Source organism: Homarus americanus, unplaced genomic scaffold, assembly GCF_018991925.1.
Source record: "Homarus americanus isolate GMGI-L3 unplaced genomic scaffold, GMGI_Hamer_2.0 scaffold8469, whole genome shotgun sequence".
Lineage (NCBI taxonomy): Eukaryota > Metazoa > Arthropoda > Malacostraca > Decapoda > Nephropidae > Homarus > Homarus americanus.
In genome coordinates this window covers 1-18430 of record NW_024747440.1, presented here as the reverse complement: position 1 = coordinate 18430, position 18430 = coordinate 1, and the positions used below count along the sequence as shown (strand labels likewise).

The 18430-nt window shown below is 55.9% G+C and overlaps 2 protein-coding genes across 2 annotated transcripts; both read left to right on the top strand.

The window, feature by feature from the left end:
- Window positions 1-2400: 2400 nt before the first annotated feature.
- Window positions 2401-11918, top strand: LOC121879609 (mucin-1-like). The gene is made up of 14 exons (XM_042386276.1): window positions 2401-2508; window positions 2946-3325; window positions 3663-3855; window positions 4496-4863; window positions 5219-5399; window positions 6100-6459; window positions 6897-7264; window positions 7682-7824; window positions 8371-8604; window positions 9222-9443; window positions 9533-9684; window positions 10124-10503; window positions 10841-11061; window positions 11593-11918. Exons 1-14 carry the CDS (start codon window positions 2401-2403, stop codon window positions 11916-11918), a joined length of 3636 nt encoding a protein of 1211 aa, XP_042242210.1.
- Window positions 11919-12789: 871 nt separating this feature from the next.
- On the top strand, window positions 12790-18398 carry LOC121879607 (nascent polypeptide-associated complex subunit alpha, muscle-specific form-like; the record flags this gene model as incomplete). Its single annotated transcript, XM_042386275.1, has 9 exons — window positions 12790-12905; window positions 13243-13659; window positions 13998-14497; window positions 14821-15053; window positions 15694-16061; window positions 16417-16619; window positions 16709-16868; window positions 17206-17398; window positions 18039-18398. Coding segments are annotated over exons 1-9 (2550 nt in total), but the record flags the coding sequence as incomplete, so codon positions are not given.
- Between the last annotated feature and the right edge of the window lie 32 nt (window positions 18399-18430).

Sequence of the window (18430 nt, the reverse complement as noted above, 5' to 3'; positions counted from 1 at the left end):
CTCAAAGGACACTCCCAGGGGCATCCACACCCCTAGAGACCCTTCTAGGGACGTTAGTGCCCCTAGAGACTTTCCTAGGGGTCCCAGGGGGCCCTATGGCATGCTTGTTTGTTTTGTCATATTTTCGACATTTCATACTTCCTGAAGTCCCTTTCTTAACTGTGATTGGTGGAATATTCTTTTAACCCACCAAATTACAGCCAATAGGAAAAGAGAGCAGTCAGTCAGCACAACACCCCAACTTATGTTTTCCTGTTGATATTATTCACCGTTACCTTCTTTAAAATGCGATTATACTGGTGGAAATGTGATGGGCGGTGTATTTATTTAACGTTGCATCTCCCAGAGTAATAAGTTGAGCATAAACTACTGCACCCATAGGTCCTACAGGCCTGGCGCTCCCAGCGTCTATCTCAGGGGTGGTGGACATATGAGGAACCCTCCCAGGTGCCGCGACGCCCCAGGGTGCCCCCTAGTGTTGGCGGTGCCCCTAGGGGCCCCTCGCAACATCAGTGGCATACTCAGGTGCATTCTTGAGGAGCGACGTTTGGGGACCTGACTGGAGCAGCGGGCCTGCAGGGACCTACCCAGGGCAGCGCAATATCAGCGACCATCCCAGGAAACCGTTCAGGGGCAGTGGTGCACTGGAAACCCCTCCCAGGGTCAGTGCGCCCCAAGGGACCCTCCCAGGGGGCAGTGGTGCATCTGAGGTCCCTCTCGTGGAAGAGAGGAATGCTGAGGGACCATTCCAGTGGCAGCAGAGCCTCCAGGGACCATCCCAGAGACCCTCCCAGAGATGGTGGCACCTCAAAGCACACTCCCAGGGGCATCCACACCCCGAGAGACCTTTCCAGGGACGTTATTGATCCCAGAGACCTTCCTAGAGGTCCCAGGGGGCTCTATGGCATTACTGTTTGTTGTGTCATATTTTCTTACATTACATACTTCCCGAAGTCCCTTACTTAACTATGATTGGTGGACTTTTAACCCGCCAAATTACAGCCAACAGGAGGAGAGAGCAGTCGGTCAGCACAACACCCCAACTTATGTTTTCCTGTTGATATTATTCGCCGTTACCTTCTTCAAAATGCGATGATACTGGTGGAAATGTGATGGGCGGTGTATTTATTTAACGTTGCATCTCCCAGAGAAATAAATTGAGCATAAACTACTAAACCCATGGGTCCTATAAACCTTGGGCTCTCAGAGGACATCTCAGGGGTTGTGGACATATCAGGAACCCTCCCAGGTGCCGCGACGCCTCTAGGGTGCCCCCCAGTGGTGACGGTACCCCCAAGGGCCCTTGCAACATCAGTGGCATACTCAGTTGCATTCTTAGGAGCGACGGTACCCCAGGGACCCTGACTGGAGCAGCGGAGCGTGCAGGGACCTACCCAGGGGCAGCGCAGCCTCCAGCGACCATCCCAGAAGCCGTTCAAGGGACAGTGATGTACTGGAAACCCTCCCAGGGTCGGTGGCGCCCCCAGGGACCCTTCCAGGGGCGGTGGTGCGCCTGGGGTCCCTCTCATTGGAAGAGGAATGCACAGGGACCATTCCAGTGGCAGCAAAGCCTCCAGGGACCATCCCAGAGCCCCTCCCAGGGACGGCGGCACCTCAAAGGACACTCCCAGGGGCATCCACACCCTCAAAGACCTTTCCAGGGACGTTAGTGCCCCCAGAGACCTTCCTAGGGGTTCCAGGGGGCCCTATGGCATGCTTGTTTGTTGTATCATATTTTCGTACATTACATACTTCCCGAAGTCCCTTACTTAACTATGATTGGTGGACTTTTATCCCGCCAAATTACAGCCAATAGGAGAAGAGAGCAGTCAGTCAGCACAACACCTCAACTTATGTTTTCCTGTTGATATTATTCGCCGTTAACTTCTTCAAAATGCGATGATAATGGTGGAAATGTGATGGGCGGTGTATTTTATTTAACGTTGCATCTCCCAGAGTAATAAATTGAGCATAAACTACTGCACCCATGGGTCCTACAGGCCTGGCGCTCCCAGGGTCTATCTCAGGGGTGGTGTACATATTAGGAACCCTCCCAGGTGCCGCGACGCCCCCACGGCGCCACCCAGTGGTGACGGTGCCCCCAAGGGCACCTCGCAACATCAGTGGCATCCTCAGGTGCATTCTTAGGAGCGACGGCTCCCCAGGGACCCTGACTGGAGCAGTGGAGCCTGTAGGGACCTTCCCAGGGGCAGGACAGTCCCCAGGGACCATCCCAGAAACCGTTCCTGGAGCAGTGGTGCACTGGAAACTCTCCCATGTTCGGTGGCGCCCCCAGGGACCCTCCCAAGGGCGGTGGTGCACCTAGAGTCACTCCCATTGGAAGAGGAGTGCCAAGGGACCATTGCAGGGGCAGCAGAGCCTCCAGGGACCATCCCGGAGATGGCGGCACCTCAAAGGACACTCCCAGGTGCATCCACACCTCCAGAGACCTTTTCAGGGACGTTAGTGCCCCCAGAGACCTTCCTAGGGGTCCCAGGGGACCCTTTGGCATGCTTGTTTGTTGTGTCATATTTTCGTACATTACATACTTCCCGAAGTCCCTTACTTAACTATGATTGGTGGACTTTTAACCCGCCAAATTACAGCCAATAGGAGAAGAGAGCAGTCAGTCAGCACAACACCTCAACTTATGTTTTCCTGTTGATATTATTCTCCGTTACCTGCTTCAGAATGCGATGATACTGGTGGAAATGTGATGGGCGGTGTATTTTATTTAACGTTGCATCTCCCAGAGTAATAAATTGAGCATAAACTACTGCACCCATGGGTCCTACAGGCCTGGCGCTCCCAGGGTCTATCTCAGGGGTGGTGTACATATCAGGAACCCTCCCAGGTGCCGCGACGCCCCCACGGCGCCACCCAGTGGTGACGGTGCCCCCAAGGGCACCTCGCAACATCAGTGGCATCCTCAGGTGCATTCTTAGGAGCGACGGCTCCCCAGGGACCCTGACTGGAGCAGCGGAGCCTGCAGGGACCTACCCAGGGGCAGCGCAGCCTCCAGCGACCATCCCAGAAACCGTTCCAGGGGCAGTGGTGCACTGGAAACCCTCCCAGGGTCGGTGGCGCCCCCAGGGACCCTCTCAGGGGCGGTGGTGCATCTGGGGTCCCTCTCATTGGAAGAGGAATGCACAGGGACCATTCCAGTGGCAGCAGAGCCTCCAGGGACCATCCCAGAGACCCTCCCAGAGATGGTGGCACCTCAAAGCTCACTCCCAGGGGCATCCACACCCCGAGAGACCTTTCCAGGGACGTTATTGGTCCCAGAGACCTTCCTAGAGGTCTCAGGGGGCTCTATGGCATTACTGTTTGTTGTGTCATATTTTCTTACAGTACATACTTCCCGAAGTCCCTTACTTAACTATGATTGGTGGACTTTTAACCCGCCAAATTACAGCCAACAGGAGGAGAGAGCAGTCGGTCAGCACAACACCCCAACTTATGTTTTCCTGTTGATATTATTCGCCGTTACCTTCTTCAAAATGCGATGATACTGGTGGAAATGTGATGGGCGGTGTATTTATTTTACGTTGCATCTCCCAGAGAAATAAATTGAGCATAAACTACTAAACCCATGGGTCCTAAAAACCTTGGGCTCCCAGAGGACATCTCAGGGGTTGTGGACATATCAGGAACCCTCCCAGGTGCCGCGACGCCCCTAGGGTGCCCCCCAGTGGTGACGGTACCCCCAGGGGCCCTTGCAACAACAGTGGCATCCTCAGGTGCATCCTCAAGAGCGACGGCACCCCTGGGACCCTGACTGGAGCAGCGGAGCCTGCAGGGACCTACCCAGGGGCAGCGCAGCCCCCAGAGACCATCCCACAGACCGTTTCAGGGGTCAGTAGCTCACCGAGAACCCTCCCAGGGTCGGTGGCGCCCCCAGGGGTCCCTCCCAGGGTCGGTGGTGCACCTGGGGTCCCTTTCATTAGAAGAGGAATGCACAGGGACCATTCCAGTGGCAGCAGAGCCTCCAGGGACCATCCCAGAGCCCCTCCCAGGGACGGCGGCACCTCAAAGGACACTCCCAGGGGCATCCACACCCTCAGAGACCTTTCCAGGGACGTTAGTGCCCCCAGAGACCTTCCTAGGGGTTCCAGGGGGCCCTATGGCATGCTTGTTTGTTGTGTCATATTTTCGTACATTACACACTTCCCGAAGTCCCTTACTTAACTATGATTGGTGGACTTTTATCCCGCCAAATTACAGCCAATAGGAGAAGACAGCAGTCAGTCAGCACAACACCTCAACTTATGTTTTCCTGTTGATATTATTCTCCGTTACCTGCTTCAGAATGCGATGATACTGGTGTAAATGTGATGGGTCCTACAGGCCTGGCGCTCCCAGGGTCTATCTCAGGGGTGGTGTACATATCAGGAACCCTCCCAGGTGCCGCGATGCCCCCACGGCGCCACCCAGTGGTGACGGTGCCCCCAAGGGCACCTCGCAACATCAGTGGCATCCTCAGGTGCATTCTTAGGAGCGACGGCTCCCCAGGGACCCTGACTGGAGCAGTGGAGCCTGTAAGGACCTTCCCAGGGGCAGGACAGTCCCCAAGGACCATCCCAGAAACCGTTCCTGGAGCGGTGGTGCACTGGAAACTCTCCCAGGTTCGGTGGCGCCCCCAGGGACCCTCCCAAGGGCGGTGGTGCACCTAGAGTCACTCCAATTGGAAGAGGAGTGCCAAGGGACCATTGCAGGGGCAGCAGAGCCTCCAGGGACCATCCCGGAGATGGTGGCACCTCAAAGGACACTCCCAGGTGCATCCACACCTCCAGAGACCTTTTCAGGGACGTTAGTGCCCCCAGAGACCTTCCTAGGGGTCCCAGGGGACCCTATGGCATGCTTGTTTGTTGTGTCATATTTTCGTACATTACACACTTCCCGAAGTCCCTTACTTAACTATGATTGGTGGACTTTTAACCCGACAAATTACAGGCATTAGGAGAAGAGAGCAGTCAGTCAGCACAACGCCTCAACTTATGTTTACCTGTTAATATTATTCTCCGTTACCTTCTTCAAAATGCGATGATACTGGTGGAAATGTGACGGGCGGTGAATTTATTTAACGTTGCATCTCCCAGAGTAATAAATTGAGCATAAACTACTGCACCCATAGGTCCTACAGGCCTGGCGCTCCCAGGGACTATCTCAGGGGTGGTGGACATATCAGGAACCCTCCCAGGTGCCACGACGCCCCCAGGGTGCCCCCCAGTGTTGACGGTGCCCCTAGGGGCCCTCGCAACATCAGTGGCATACTCAGGTGCATTCTTAGGAGCGACGGTACCCCAGGGACCCTGACTGGAGCAGCGGAGCCTGCAGGGACCTACCCAGGGGCAGCGCAGCCTCCAGCGACCATCCCAGAAACCGTTCCAGGGGCAGTGGTAAACTGGAAACCCTCCCAGGGTCGGTGGCGCCCCCAGGGACCCTCCCAGGGGCGGTGGTGCATCTGGGGTCCCTCTCATTGGAAGAGGAATGCACAGGGACCATTCCAGTGGCAGCAGAGCCTCCAGAGACCATCCCAGAGACCCTCCCAGAGATGGTGGCACCTCAAAGCACACTCCCAGGGGCATCCACACCCCGAGAGACCTTTCCAGGGACGTTATTGGTCCCAGAGACCTTCCTAGAGGTCCCAGGGGGCTCTATGCCATTACTGTTTGTTGTGTCATATTTTCTTACATTACATACTTCCCGAAGTCCCTTACTTAACTATGATTGGTGGACTTTTAACCCGCCAAATTACAGCCAATAGGAGAAGAGAGCAGTCAGTCAGCACAACACCCCAACTTATGTTTTCCTGTTGATATTATTCTCCGTTACCTGCTTCAGAATGCGATGATACTGGTGGAAATGTGATGGGCGGTGTATTTTATTTAACGTTGCATCTCCCAGAGTAATAAATTGAGCATAAACTACTGCACCCATGGGTCCTACAGGCCTGGCGCTCCCAGGGTCTATCTCAGGGGTGGTGTACATATCAGGAACCCTCCCAGGTGCCGCGACGCCCCCACGGCGCCACCCAGTGGTGACGGTGCCCCCAAGGGCACCTCGCAACATCAGTGGCATCCTCAGGTGCATTCTTAGGAGCGACGGCTCCCCAGGGACCCTGACTGGAGCAGTGGAGCCTGTAGGGACCTTCCCAGGGGCAGGACAGTCCCCAGGGACCATCCCAGAAACCGTTCCTGGAGCAGTGGTGCACTGGAAACTCTCCCAGGTTCGGTGGCGCCCCCAGGGACCCTCCCAAGGGCGGTGGTGCACCTAGAGTCACTCCCATTGGAAGAGGAGTGCCAAGGGACCATTGCAGGGGCAGCAGAGCCTCCAGGGACCATCCCGGAGATGGCGGCACCTCAAAGGACACTCCCAGGTGCATCCACACCTCCAGAGACCTTTTCAGGGACGTTAGTGCCCCCAGAGACCTTCCTAGGGGTCCCAGGGGACCCTATGGCATGCTTGTTTGTTGTGTCATATTTTCGTACATTACATACTTCCCGAAGTCCCTTACTTAACTATGATTGGTGGACTTTTAACCCGCCAAATTACAGCCAATAGGAGAAGAGAGCAGTCAGTCAGCACAACACCTCAACTTATGTTTTCCTGTTGATATTATTCTCCGTTACCTGCTTCAGAATGCGATGATACTGGTGGAAATGTGATGGGCGGTGTATTTTATTTAACGTTGCATCTCCCAGAGTAATAAATTGAGCATAAACTACTGCACCCATGGGTCCTACAGGCCTGGCGCTCCCAGGGTCTATCTCAGGGGTGGTGTACATATCAGGAACCCTCCCAGGTGCCGCGACGCCCCCACGGCGCCACCCAGTGGTGACGGTGCCCCCAAGGGCACCTCGCAACATCAGTGGCATCCTCAGGTGCATTCTTAGGAGCGACGGCTCCCCAGGGACCCTGACTGGAGCAGTGGAGCCTGTAGGGACCTTCCCAGGGGCAGGACAGTCCCCAGGGACCATCCCAGAAACCGTTCCTGGAGCAGTGGTGCACTGGAAACTCTCCCAGGTTCGGTGGCGCCCCCAGGGACCCTCCCAAGGGCGGTGGTGCACCTAGAGTCACTCCCATTGGAAGAGGAGTGCCAAGGGACCATTGCAGGGGCAGCAGAGCCTCCAGGGACCATCCCGGAGATGGCGCCAGCTCAAAGGACACTCCCAGGTGCATCCACACCTCCAGAGACCTTTTCAGGGACGTTAGTGCCCCCAGAGACCTTCCTAGGGGTCCCAGGGGACCCTATGGCATGCTTGTTTGTTGTGTCATATTTTCGTACATTACATACTTCCCGAAGTCCCTTACTTAACTATGATTGGTGATCTTTTATCCCGCCAAATTACAGCCAATAGGAGAAGAGAGCAGTCAGTCAGCACAACACCTCAACTTATGTTTTCTTGTTGATATTATTCTCCGTTACCTGCTTCAGAATGCGATGATACTGGTGGAAATGTGATGGGCGGTGTATTTTATTTAACGTTGCATCTCCCAGAGTAATAAATTGAGCATAAACTACTGCACCCATGGGTCCTACAGGCCTGGCGCTCCCAGGGTCTATCTCAGGGGTGGTGTACATATTAGGAACCCTCCCAGGTGCCGCGACGCCCCCACGGCGCCACCCAGTGGTGACGGTGCCCCCAAGGGCACCTCGCAACATCAGTGGCATCCTCAGGTGCATTCTTAGGAGCGACGGCTCCCCAGGGACCCTGACTGGAGCAGCGGAGCCTGCAGGGACCTACCCAGGGGCAGCGCAGCCTCCAGCGACCATCCCAGAAACCGTTCCAGGGGCAGTGGTGCACTGGAAACCCTCCCAGGGTCGGTGGCGCCCCCAGGGACCCTCCCAGGGGCGGTGGTGCATCTGGGGTCCCTCTCATTGGAAGAGGAATGCACAGGGACCATTTCAGTGGCAGCAGAGCCTCCAGGGACCATCCCAGAGACCCTCCCAGAGATGGTGGCACCTCAAAGCACACTCCCAGGGGCATCCACACCCTGAGAGACCTTTCCAGGGACGTTATTGGTCCCAGAGACCTTCCTAGAGGTCCCAGGGGGCTCTATGCCATTACTGTTTGTTGTGTCATATTTTCTTACATTACATACTTCCCGAAGTCCCTTACTTAACTATGATTGGTGGACTTTTAACCCGCCAAATTACAGCCAACAGGAGGAGAGAGCAGTCGGTCAGCACAACACCCCAACTTATGTTTTCCTGTTGATATTATTCGCCGTTACCTTCTTCAAAATGCGATGATACTGGTGGAAATGTGATGGGCGGTGTATTTCTTTAACGTTGCATCTCCCAGAGAAATAAATTGAGCATAAACTACTAAACCCATGGGTCCTAAAAACCTTGGGCTCCCAGAGGACATCTCAGGGGTTGTGGACATATCAGGAACCCTCCCAGGTGCCGCGACGCCCCTAGGGTGCCCCCCAGTGTGACGGTACCCCCAGGGGCCCTTGCAACATCAGTGGCATCCTCAGGTGCATCCTCAAGGAGCGACGGCACCCCTGGGACCCTGACTGGAGCAGCGGAGCCTGCAGGGACCTACCCAGGGGCAGCGCAGCCCCCCAGAGACCATCCCACAGACCGTTTCAGGGGTCAGTAGCTCACCGAGAACCCTCCCAGGGTCGGTGGCGCCCCCAGGGGTCCCTCCCAGGGTCGGTGGTGCACCTGGGGTCCCTTTCATTAGAAGAGGAATGCACAGGGACCATTCCAGTGGCAGCAGAGCCTCCAGGGACCATCCCAGAGCCCCTCCCAGGGACGGCGGCACCTCAAAGGACACTCCCAGGGGCATCCACACCCTCAGAGACCTCTCCAGGGACGTTAGTGCCCCCAGAGACCTTCCTAGGGGTCCCAGGGGGCCCTATGGCATTACTGTTTGTTGTGTCATATTTTCGTACATTACACACTTCCCGAAGTCCCTTACTTAACTATGATTGGTGGACTTTTATCCCGCCAAATTACAGCCAATAGGAGAAGAGAGCAGTCAGTCAGCACAACACCCCAACTTATGTTTTCCTGTTGATATTATTCTCCGTTACCTGCTTCAGAATGCGATGATACTGGTGGAAATGTGATGGGCGGTGTATTTTATTTAACGTTGCATCTCCCAGAGTAATAAATTGAGCATAAACTACTGCACCCATGGGTCCTACAGGCCTGGCGCTCCCAGGGTCTATCTCAGGGGTGGTGTACATATCAGGAACCCTCCCAGGTGCCGCGACGCCCCCACGGTGCCACCCAGTGGTGACGGTGCCCCCAAGGGCACCTCGCAACATCAGTGGCATACTCAGGTGCATTCTTAGGAGCGACAGTACCCCAGGGACCCTGACTGGAGCAGCGGAGCCTGCAGGGACCTACCCAGGGGCAGTGCAGCCTCCAGCGACCATCCCAGAAACCGTTCCAGGGGCAGTGGTGTACTGGAAACCCTCCCAGGGTCGGTGGCGCCCCCAGGGACCCTTCCAGGGGCGGTGGTGCGCCTGGGGTCCCTCTCATTGGAAGAGGAATGCACAGGGACCATTCCAGTGGCAGCAGAGCGTTCGGGGACCATCCCAGAGAACCTCCCAGACGCGGTGGCATCTCAAAGGACACTCCCAGGGGCATCCACACCCCTAGAGACCCTTCTAGGGACGTTAGTGCCCCTAGAGACTTTCCTAGGGGTCCCAGGGAGCCCTATGGCATGCTTGTTTGTTTTGTCATATTTTCGACATTTCATACTTCCTGAAGTCCCTTTCTTAACTGTGATGGGTGGAATATTCTTTTAACCCACCAAATTACAGCCAATAGGAAAAGAGAGCAGTCAGTCAGCACAACACCCCAACTTATGTTTTCCTGTTGATATTATTCTCCGTTACCTTCTTTAAAATGCGATTATACTGGTGGAAATGTGATGGGCGGTGTATTTATTTAACGTTGCATCTCCCAGAGTAATAAGTTGAGCATAAACTACTGCACCCATAGGTCCTACAGGCCTGGCGCTCCCAGCGTCTATCTCAGGGGTGGTGGACATATCAGGAACCCTCCCAGGTGCCGCGACGCCCCCAGGGTGTCCCCCAGTGTCGACGGTGCCCCCAGGGGCCCTCGCAACATCAGTGGCATACTCAGGTGCATTCTTAGGAGCGACGGTACCCCAGGGACCCTGACTGGAGCAGCGGAGCCTGCAGGGATCTACCCAGGGGCAGCGCAGCCTCCAGCGACCATCCCAGAAACCGTTCCAGGGGCAGTGGTGCACTGGAAACCCTCCCAGGGTCGGTGGCGCCCCCAGGGACCCTCCCAAGGGCGGTGGTGCATCTGGGGTCCCTCTCATTGGAAGAGGAATGCACAGGGACCATTCCAGTGGCAGCAGAGCGTTCGGGGACCATCCCAGAGACCCTCCCAGAGACGGCAGCACCTCAAAGCACACTCCCAGGGGCATTCACACCCCGAGAGACCTTTCCAGGGACGTTATTGGTCCCAGAGACCTTCCTAGAGGTCCCAGGGGGCCCTATGGCATTACTGTTTGTTGTGTCATATTTTCTTACATTACATACTTCCCGAAGTCCCTTACTTAACTATGATTGGTGGACTTTTAACCCGCCAAATTACAGCCAAGAGGAGGAGAGAGCAGTCGGTCAGCACAAAACCCCAACTTATGTTTTCCTGTTGATATTATTCGCCGTTACCTTCTTCAAAATGCGATGATACTGGTGGAAATGTGATGGGCGGTGTATTTATTTAACGTTGCATCTCCCAGAGAAATAAATTGAGCATAAACTACTCCACCCATGGGTCCTAAAAACCTTGGGCTCCCAGAGAACATCTCAGGGGTTGTGGACATATCAGGAACCCTCCCAGGTGCCGCGACGCCCCTAGGGTGCCCCCCAGTGGTGACGGTACCCCCAGGGGCCCTTGCAACATCAGTGGCATCCTCAGGTGCCTTCTCAGGAGCGACGGCACCCCTGGGGCCTTGACTGGAGCAGCGGAGCCTGCAGGGACCTACCCAGGGGCAGCGCAGCCCCCAGGGACCATCCCAGAGACCGTTTCAGGGGGAGTAGCTCACCGAGAACCCTCCCAGGGTCGGTGGCGCCCCCAGGGGTCCCTCCCAGGGTCGGTGGTGCACCTGGGGTCCCTTTCATTAGAAGAGGAATGCACAGGGACCATTCCAGTGGCAGCAGAGCCTCCAGGGACCATCCCAGAGCCCCTCCCAGGGACGGCGGCACCTCAAAGGACACTCCCAGGGGCATCCACACCCTCAGAGACCTTTCCAGGGACGTTAGTGCCCCCAGAGACCTTCCTAGGGGTTCCAGGGGGCCCTATGGCATGCTTGTTTGTTGTGTCATATTTTCGTACATTACATACTTCCCGAAGTCCCTTACTTAACTATGATTGGTGGACTTTTAACCCGCCAAATTACAGCCAATAGGAGAAGAGAGCAGTCAGTCAGCACAACACCTCAACTTATGTTTTCCTGTTGATATTATTCTCCGTTACCTGCTTCAGAATGCGATGATACTGGTGGAAATGTGATGGGCGGTGTATTTTATTTAACGTTGCATCTCCCAGAGTAATAAATTGAGCATAAACTACTGCACCCATGTGTCCTACAGGCCTGGCGATCCCAGGGTCTATCTCAGGGGTGGTGTACATATCAGGAACCCTCCCAGGTGCCGCGACGCCCCCACGGTGCCACCCAGTGGTGACGGTGCCCCCAAGGGCACCTCGCAACATCAGTGGCATCCTCAGGTGCATTCTTAGGAGCGACGGCTCCCCAGGGACCCTGACTGGAGAAGTGGAGCCTGTAGGGACCTTCCCAGGGGCAGCACAGTCCCCAAGGACCATCCCAGAAACCGTTCCTGGAGCAGTGGTGCACTGGAAACTCTCCCAAGTTCGGTGGCGCCCCCAGGGACCCTCCCAAGGGCGGTGGTGCACCTAGAGTCACTCCCATTGGAAGAGGAGTGCCAAGGGACCATTGCAGGGGCAGCAGAGCCTCCAGGGACCATCCCGGAGATGGCGGCACCTCAAAGGACACTCCCAGGTGCATCCACACCTCCAGAGACCTTTTCAGGGACGTTAGTGCCCCCAGAGATCTTCCTAGGGGTCCCAGGGGACCCTATGGCATGCTTGTTTGTTGTGTCATATTTTCGTACATTACACACTTCCCGAAGTCCCTTACTTAACTATGATTGGTGGACTTTTAACCCGACAAATTACAGCCAATAGGAGAAGAGAGCAGTCAGTCAGCACAACACCTCAACTTATGTTTTCCTGTTGATATTATTCTCCGTTACCTGCTTCAGAATGCGATGATACTGGTGGAAATGTGATGGGCGTTGTATTTTATTTAACGTTGCATCTCCCAGAGTAATAAATTGAGCATAAACTACTGCACCCATGGGTCCTACAGGCCTGGCGCTCTCAGGGTCTATCTCAGGGGTGGTGTACATATCAGGAACCCTCCCAGGTGCCGCGACGCCCCCACGGTGCCACCCAGTGGTGACGGTGCCCCCAAGGGCACCTCGCAACATCAGTGGCATCCTCAGGTGCATTTTTAGGAGCGACGGCTCCCCAGGGACCCTGACTGGAGAAGTGGAGCCTGTAGGGACCTTCCCAGGGGCAGCACAGTCCCCAAGGACCATCCCAGAAACCGTTCCTGGAGCAGTGGTGCACTGGAAACTCTCCCAAGTTCGGTGGCGCCCCCAGGGACCCTCCCAAGGGCGGTGGTGCACCTAGAGTCACTCCCATTGGAAGAGGAGTGCCAAGGGACCATTGCAGGGGCAGCAGAGCCTCCAGGGACCATCCCGGAGATGGCGGCACCTCAAAGGACACTCCCAGGTGCATCCACACCTCCAGAGACCTTTCCAGGGACGTTATTGGTCCCAGAGACCTTCCTAGAGGTCCCAGGGGGTCCTATGGCATTACTGTTTGTTGTGTCATATTTTCTTACATTACATACTTCCCGAAGTCCCTTACTTAACTATGATTGGTGGACTTTTAACCCGCCAAATTACAGCCAACAGGAGGAGAGAGCAGTCGGTCAGCACAACACCCCAACTTATGTTTTCCTGTTGATATTATTCGCCGTTACCTTCTTCAAAATGCGATGATACTGGTGGAAATGTGATGGGCGGTGTATTTATTTAACGTTGCATCTGCCAGAGAAATAAATTGAGCATAAACTACTAAACCCATGGGTCCTAAAAACCTTGGGCTCCCAGAGAACATCTCAGGGGTTGTGGACATATGAGGAACCCTCCCAGGTGCCGCGACGCCCCTAGGGTGCCCCCCAGTGGTGACGGTACCCCCAGGGGCCCTTGCAACATCAGTGGCATCCTCAGGTGCCTTCTCAGGAGCGACGGCACCCCTGGGGCCCTGACTGGAGCAGCGGAGCCTGCAGGTCCCTACCCAGGGGCAGCGCAGCCCACAGGGACCATCCCAGAGACCGTTTCAGGGGGAGTAGCTCACCGAGAACCCTCCCAGGGTCGGTGGCGCCCCCAGGGGTCCCTCCCAGGGTCGGTGGTGAACCTGGAGTCCCTTTCATTAGAAGAGGAATGCACAGGGACCATTCCAGTGGCAGCAGAGCCTCCAGGGACCATCCCAGAGCCCCTCCCAGGGACGGCGGCACCTCAAAGGACACTCCTAGGGGCATCCACACCCTCAGAGACCTTTCCAGGGACGTTAGTGCCCCCAGAGACCTTCCTAGGGGTTTCAGGGGGCCCTATGGCATGCTTGGTTGTTGTGTCATATTTTCCTACATTACATACTTCCCGAAGTCCCTTACTTAACTATGATTGGTGGACTTTTAACCCGCCAAATTACAGCCAATAGGAGAAGAGAGCAGTCAGTCACCACAACACCTCAACTTATGTTTTCCTGTTGATATTATTCTCCGTTACCTGCTTCAGAATGCGATGATACTGGTGGAAATGTGATGGGCGGTGTATTTTATTTAACGTTGCATCATCTCCCAGAGTAATAAATTGAGCATAAACTACTGCACCCATGTGTCCTACAGGCCTGGCGATCCCAGGGTCTATCTCAGGGGTGGTGTACATATCAGGAACCCTCCCAGGTGCCGCGACGCCCCCACGGTGCCACCCAGTGGTGACGGTGCCCCCAGGGGCCCTCGCAACATCAGTGGCATACTCAGGTGCATTCTTAGGAGCGACGGTACCCCAGGGACCCTGACTGGAGCAGCGGAGCCTGCAGGGACCTACCCAGGGGCAGCGCAGCCTCCAGCGACCATCCCAGAAACCGTTGCAGGGGCAGTGGTGCACTGGAAACCCTCCCAGGGTCGGTGGCGCCCCCAGGGACCCTCCCAGGGGCGGGGGTGCACCTGGGTCCCTCTCATTGGAAGAGGAATGCACAGGGACCATTCCAGTGGCAGCAGAGCGTTCGGGGACCATCCCAGAGACCCTCCCAGAGACGGCAGCACCTCAAAGCACACTCCCAGGGGCATCCACACCCCGAGAGACCTTTCCAGGGACGTTATTGGTCCCAGAGACCTTCCTAGAGGTCCCAGGGGGCTCTATGGCATTACTGTTTGTTGTGTCATATTTTCTTACATTACATACTTCCCGAAGTCCCTTACTTAACTATGATTGGTGGACTTTTAACCCGCCAAATTACAGCCTACAGGAGGAGAGAGCAGTCGGTCAGCACAACACCCCAACTTATGTTTTCCTGTTGATATTATTCGCCGTTACCTTCTTCAAAATGCGATGATACTGGTGGAAATGTGATGGGCGGTGTATTTATTTAACGTTGCAGCTGCCAGAGAAATAAATTGAGCATAAACTACTAAACCCATGGGTCCTAAAAACCTTGGGCTCCCAGAGGACATCTCAGGGGTTGTGGACATATCAGGAACCCTCCCAGGTGCCGCGACGCCCCTAGGGTGCCCCCCAGTGGTGACGGTACCCCCAGGGGCCCTTGCAACAACAGTGGCATCCTCAGGTGCATCCTCAAGAGCGACGGCACCCCTGGGACCCTGACTGGAGCAGCGGAGCCTGCAGGGACCTACCCAGGGGCAGCGCAGCCCCCAGAGACCATCCCACAGACCGTTTCAGGGGTCAGTAGCTCACCGAGAACCCTCCCAGGGTCGGTGGCGCCCCCAGGGGTCCCTCCCAGGGTCGGTGGTGCACCTGGGGTCCCTTTCATTAGAAGAGGAATGCACAGGGACCATTCCAGTGGCAGCAGAGCCTCCAGGGACCATCCCAGAGCCCCTCCCAGGGACGGCGGCACCTCAAAGGACACTCCCAGGGGCATCCACACCCTCAGAGACCTTTCCAGGGACGTTAGTGCCCCCAGAGACCTTCCTAGGGGTTCCAGGGGGCCCTATGGCATGCTTGTTTGTTGTGTCATATTTTCGTACATTACACACTTCCCGAAGTCCCTTACTTAACTATGATTGGTGGACTTTTATCCCGCCAAATTACAGCCAATAGGAGAAGACAGCAGTCAGTCAGCACAACACCTCAACTTATGTTTTCCTGTTGATATTATTCTCCGTTACCTGCTTCAGAATGCGATGATACTGGTGGAAATGTGATGGGTCCTACAGGCCTTGCGCTCCCAGGGTCTATCTCAGGGGTGGTGTACATATCAGGAACCCTCCCAGGTGCCGCGATGCCCCCACGGCGCCACCCAGTGGTGACGGTGCCCCCAAGGGCACCTCGCAACATCAGTGGCATCCTCAGGTGCATTCTTAGGAGCGACGGCTCCCCAGGGACCCTGACTGGAGCAGTGGAGCCTGTAAGGACCTTCCCAGGGGCAGGACAGTCCCCAAGGACCATCCCAGAAACCGTTCCTGGAGCAGTGGTGCACTGGAAACTCTCCCAGGTTCGGTGGCGCCCCCAGGGACCCTCCCAAGGGCGGTGGTGCACCTAGAGTCACTCCAATTGGAAGAGGAGTGCCAAGGGACCATTGCAGGGGCAGCAGAGCCTCCAGGGACCATCCCGGAGATGGTGGCACCTCAAAGGACACTCCCAGGTGCATCCACACCTCCAGAGACCTTTTCAGGGACGTTAGTGCCCCCAGAGACCTTCCTAGGGGTCCCAGGGGACCCTATGGCATGCTTGTTTGTTGTGTCATATTTTCGTACATTACACACTTCCCGAAGTCCCTTACTTAACTATGATTGGTGGACTTTTAACCCGACAAATTACAGGCATTAGGAGAAGAGAGCAGTCAGTCAGCACAACGCCTCAACTTATGTTTACCTGTTGATATTATTCTCCGTTACCTTCTTCAAAATGCGATGATACTGGTGGAAATGTGACGGGCTGTGTATTTATTTAACGTTGCATCTCCCAGAGTAATAAATTGAGCATAAACTACTGCACCCATAGGTCCTACAGGCCTGGCGCTCCCAGGGACTATCTCAGGGGTGGTGGACATATCAGGAACCCTCCCAGGTGCCGCGACGCCCCCAGGGTGCCCCCCAGTGTTGACGGTGCCCCTAGGGGCCCTCGCAACATCAGTGGCATACTCAGGTGCATTCTTAGGAGCGACGGTACCCCAGGGACCCTGACTGGAGCAGCGGAGCCTGCAGGGACCTACCCAGGGGCAGCGCAGCCTCCAGCGACCATCCCAGAAACCGTTCCAGGGGCAGTGGTGCACTGGAAACCCTCCCAGGGTCGGTGGCGCCCCCAGGGACCCTCCCAGGGGCGGTGGTGCATCTGGGGTCCCTCTCATTGGAAGAGGAATGCACAGGGACCATTCCAGTGGCAGCAGAGCCTCCAGGGACCATCCCAGAGACCCTCCCAGAGATGGTGGCACCTCAAAGCTCACTCCCAGGGGCATCCACACCCCGAGAGACCTTTCCAGGGACGTTATTGGTCCCAGAGACCTTCCTAGAGGTCTCAGGGGGCTCTATGGCATTACTGTTTGTTGTGTCATATTTTCTTACAGTACATACTTCCCGAAGTCCCTTACTTAACTATGATTGGTGGACTTTTAACCCGCCAAATTACAGCCAACAGGAGGAGAGAGCAGTCGGTCAGCACAACACCCCAACTTATGTTTTCCTGTTGATATTATTCGCCGTTACCTTCTTCAAAATGCGATGATACTGGTGGAAATGTGATGGGCGGTGTATTTATTTTACGTTGCATCTCCCAGAGAAATAAATTGAGCATAAACTACTAAACCCATGGGTCCTAAAAACCTTGGGCTCCCAGAGGACATCTCAGGGGTTGTGGACATATCAGGAACCCTCCCAGGTGCCGCGACGCCCCTAGGGTGCCCCCCAGTGGTGACGGTACCCCCAGGGGCCCTTGCAACAACAGTGGCATCCTCAGGTGCATCCTCAAGAGCGACGGCACCCCTGGGACCCTGACTGGAGCAGCGGAGCCTGCAGGGACCTACCCAGGGGCAGCGCAGCCCCCAGAGACCATCCCACAGACCGTTTCAGGGGTCAGTAGCTCACCGAGAACCCTCCCAGGGTCGGTGGCGCCCCCAGGGGTCCCTCCCAGGGTCGGTGGTGCACCTCGGGTCCCTTTCATTAGAAGAGGAATGCACAGGGACCATTCCAGTGGCAGCAGAGCCTCCAGGGACCATCCCAGAGCCCCTCCCAGGGACGGCGGCACCTCAAAGGACACTCCCAGGGGCATCCACACCCTCAGAGACCTTTCCAGGGACGTTAGTGCCCCCAGAGACCTTCCTAGGGGTTCCAGGGGGCCCTATGGCATGCTTGTTTGTTGTGTCATATTTTCGTACATTACACACTTCCCGAAGTCCCTTACTTAACTATGATTGGTGGACTTTTATCCCGCCAAATTACAGCCAATAGGAGAAGACAGCAGTCAGTCAGCACAACACCTCAACTTATGTTTTCCTGTTGATATTATTCTCCGTTACCTGCTTCAGAATGCGATGATACTGGTGTAAATGTGATGGGTCCTACAGGCCTGGCGCTCCCAGGGTCTATCTCAGGGGTGGTGTACATATCAGGAACCCTCCCAGGTGCCGCGATGCCCCCACGGCGCCACCCAGTGGTGACGGTGCCCCCAAGGGCACCTCGCAACATCAGTGGCATCCTCAGGTGCATTCTTAGGAGCGACGGCTCCCCAGGGACCCTGACTGGAGCAGTGGAGCCTGTAAGGACCTTCCCAGGGGCAGGACAGTCCCCAAGGACCATCCCAGAAACCGTTCCTGGAGCGGTGGTGCACTGGAAACTCTCCCAGGTTCGGTGGCGCCCCCAGGGACCCTCCCAAGGGCGGTGGTGCACCTAGAGTCACTCCAATTGGAAGAGGAGTGCCAAGGGACCATTGCAGGGGCAGCAGAGCCTCCAGGGACCATCCCGGAGATGGTGGCACCTCAAAGGACACTCCCAGGTGCATCCACACCTCCAGAGACCTTTTCAGGGACGTTAGTGCCCCCAGAGACCTTCCTAGGGGTCCCAGGGGACCCTATGGCATGCTTGTTTGTTGTGTCATATTTTCGTAC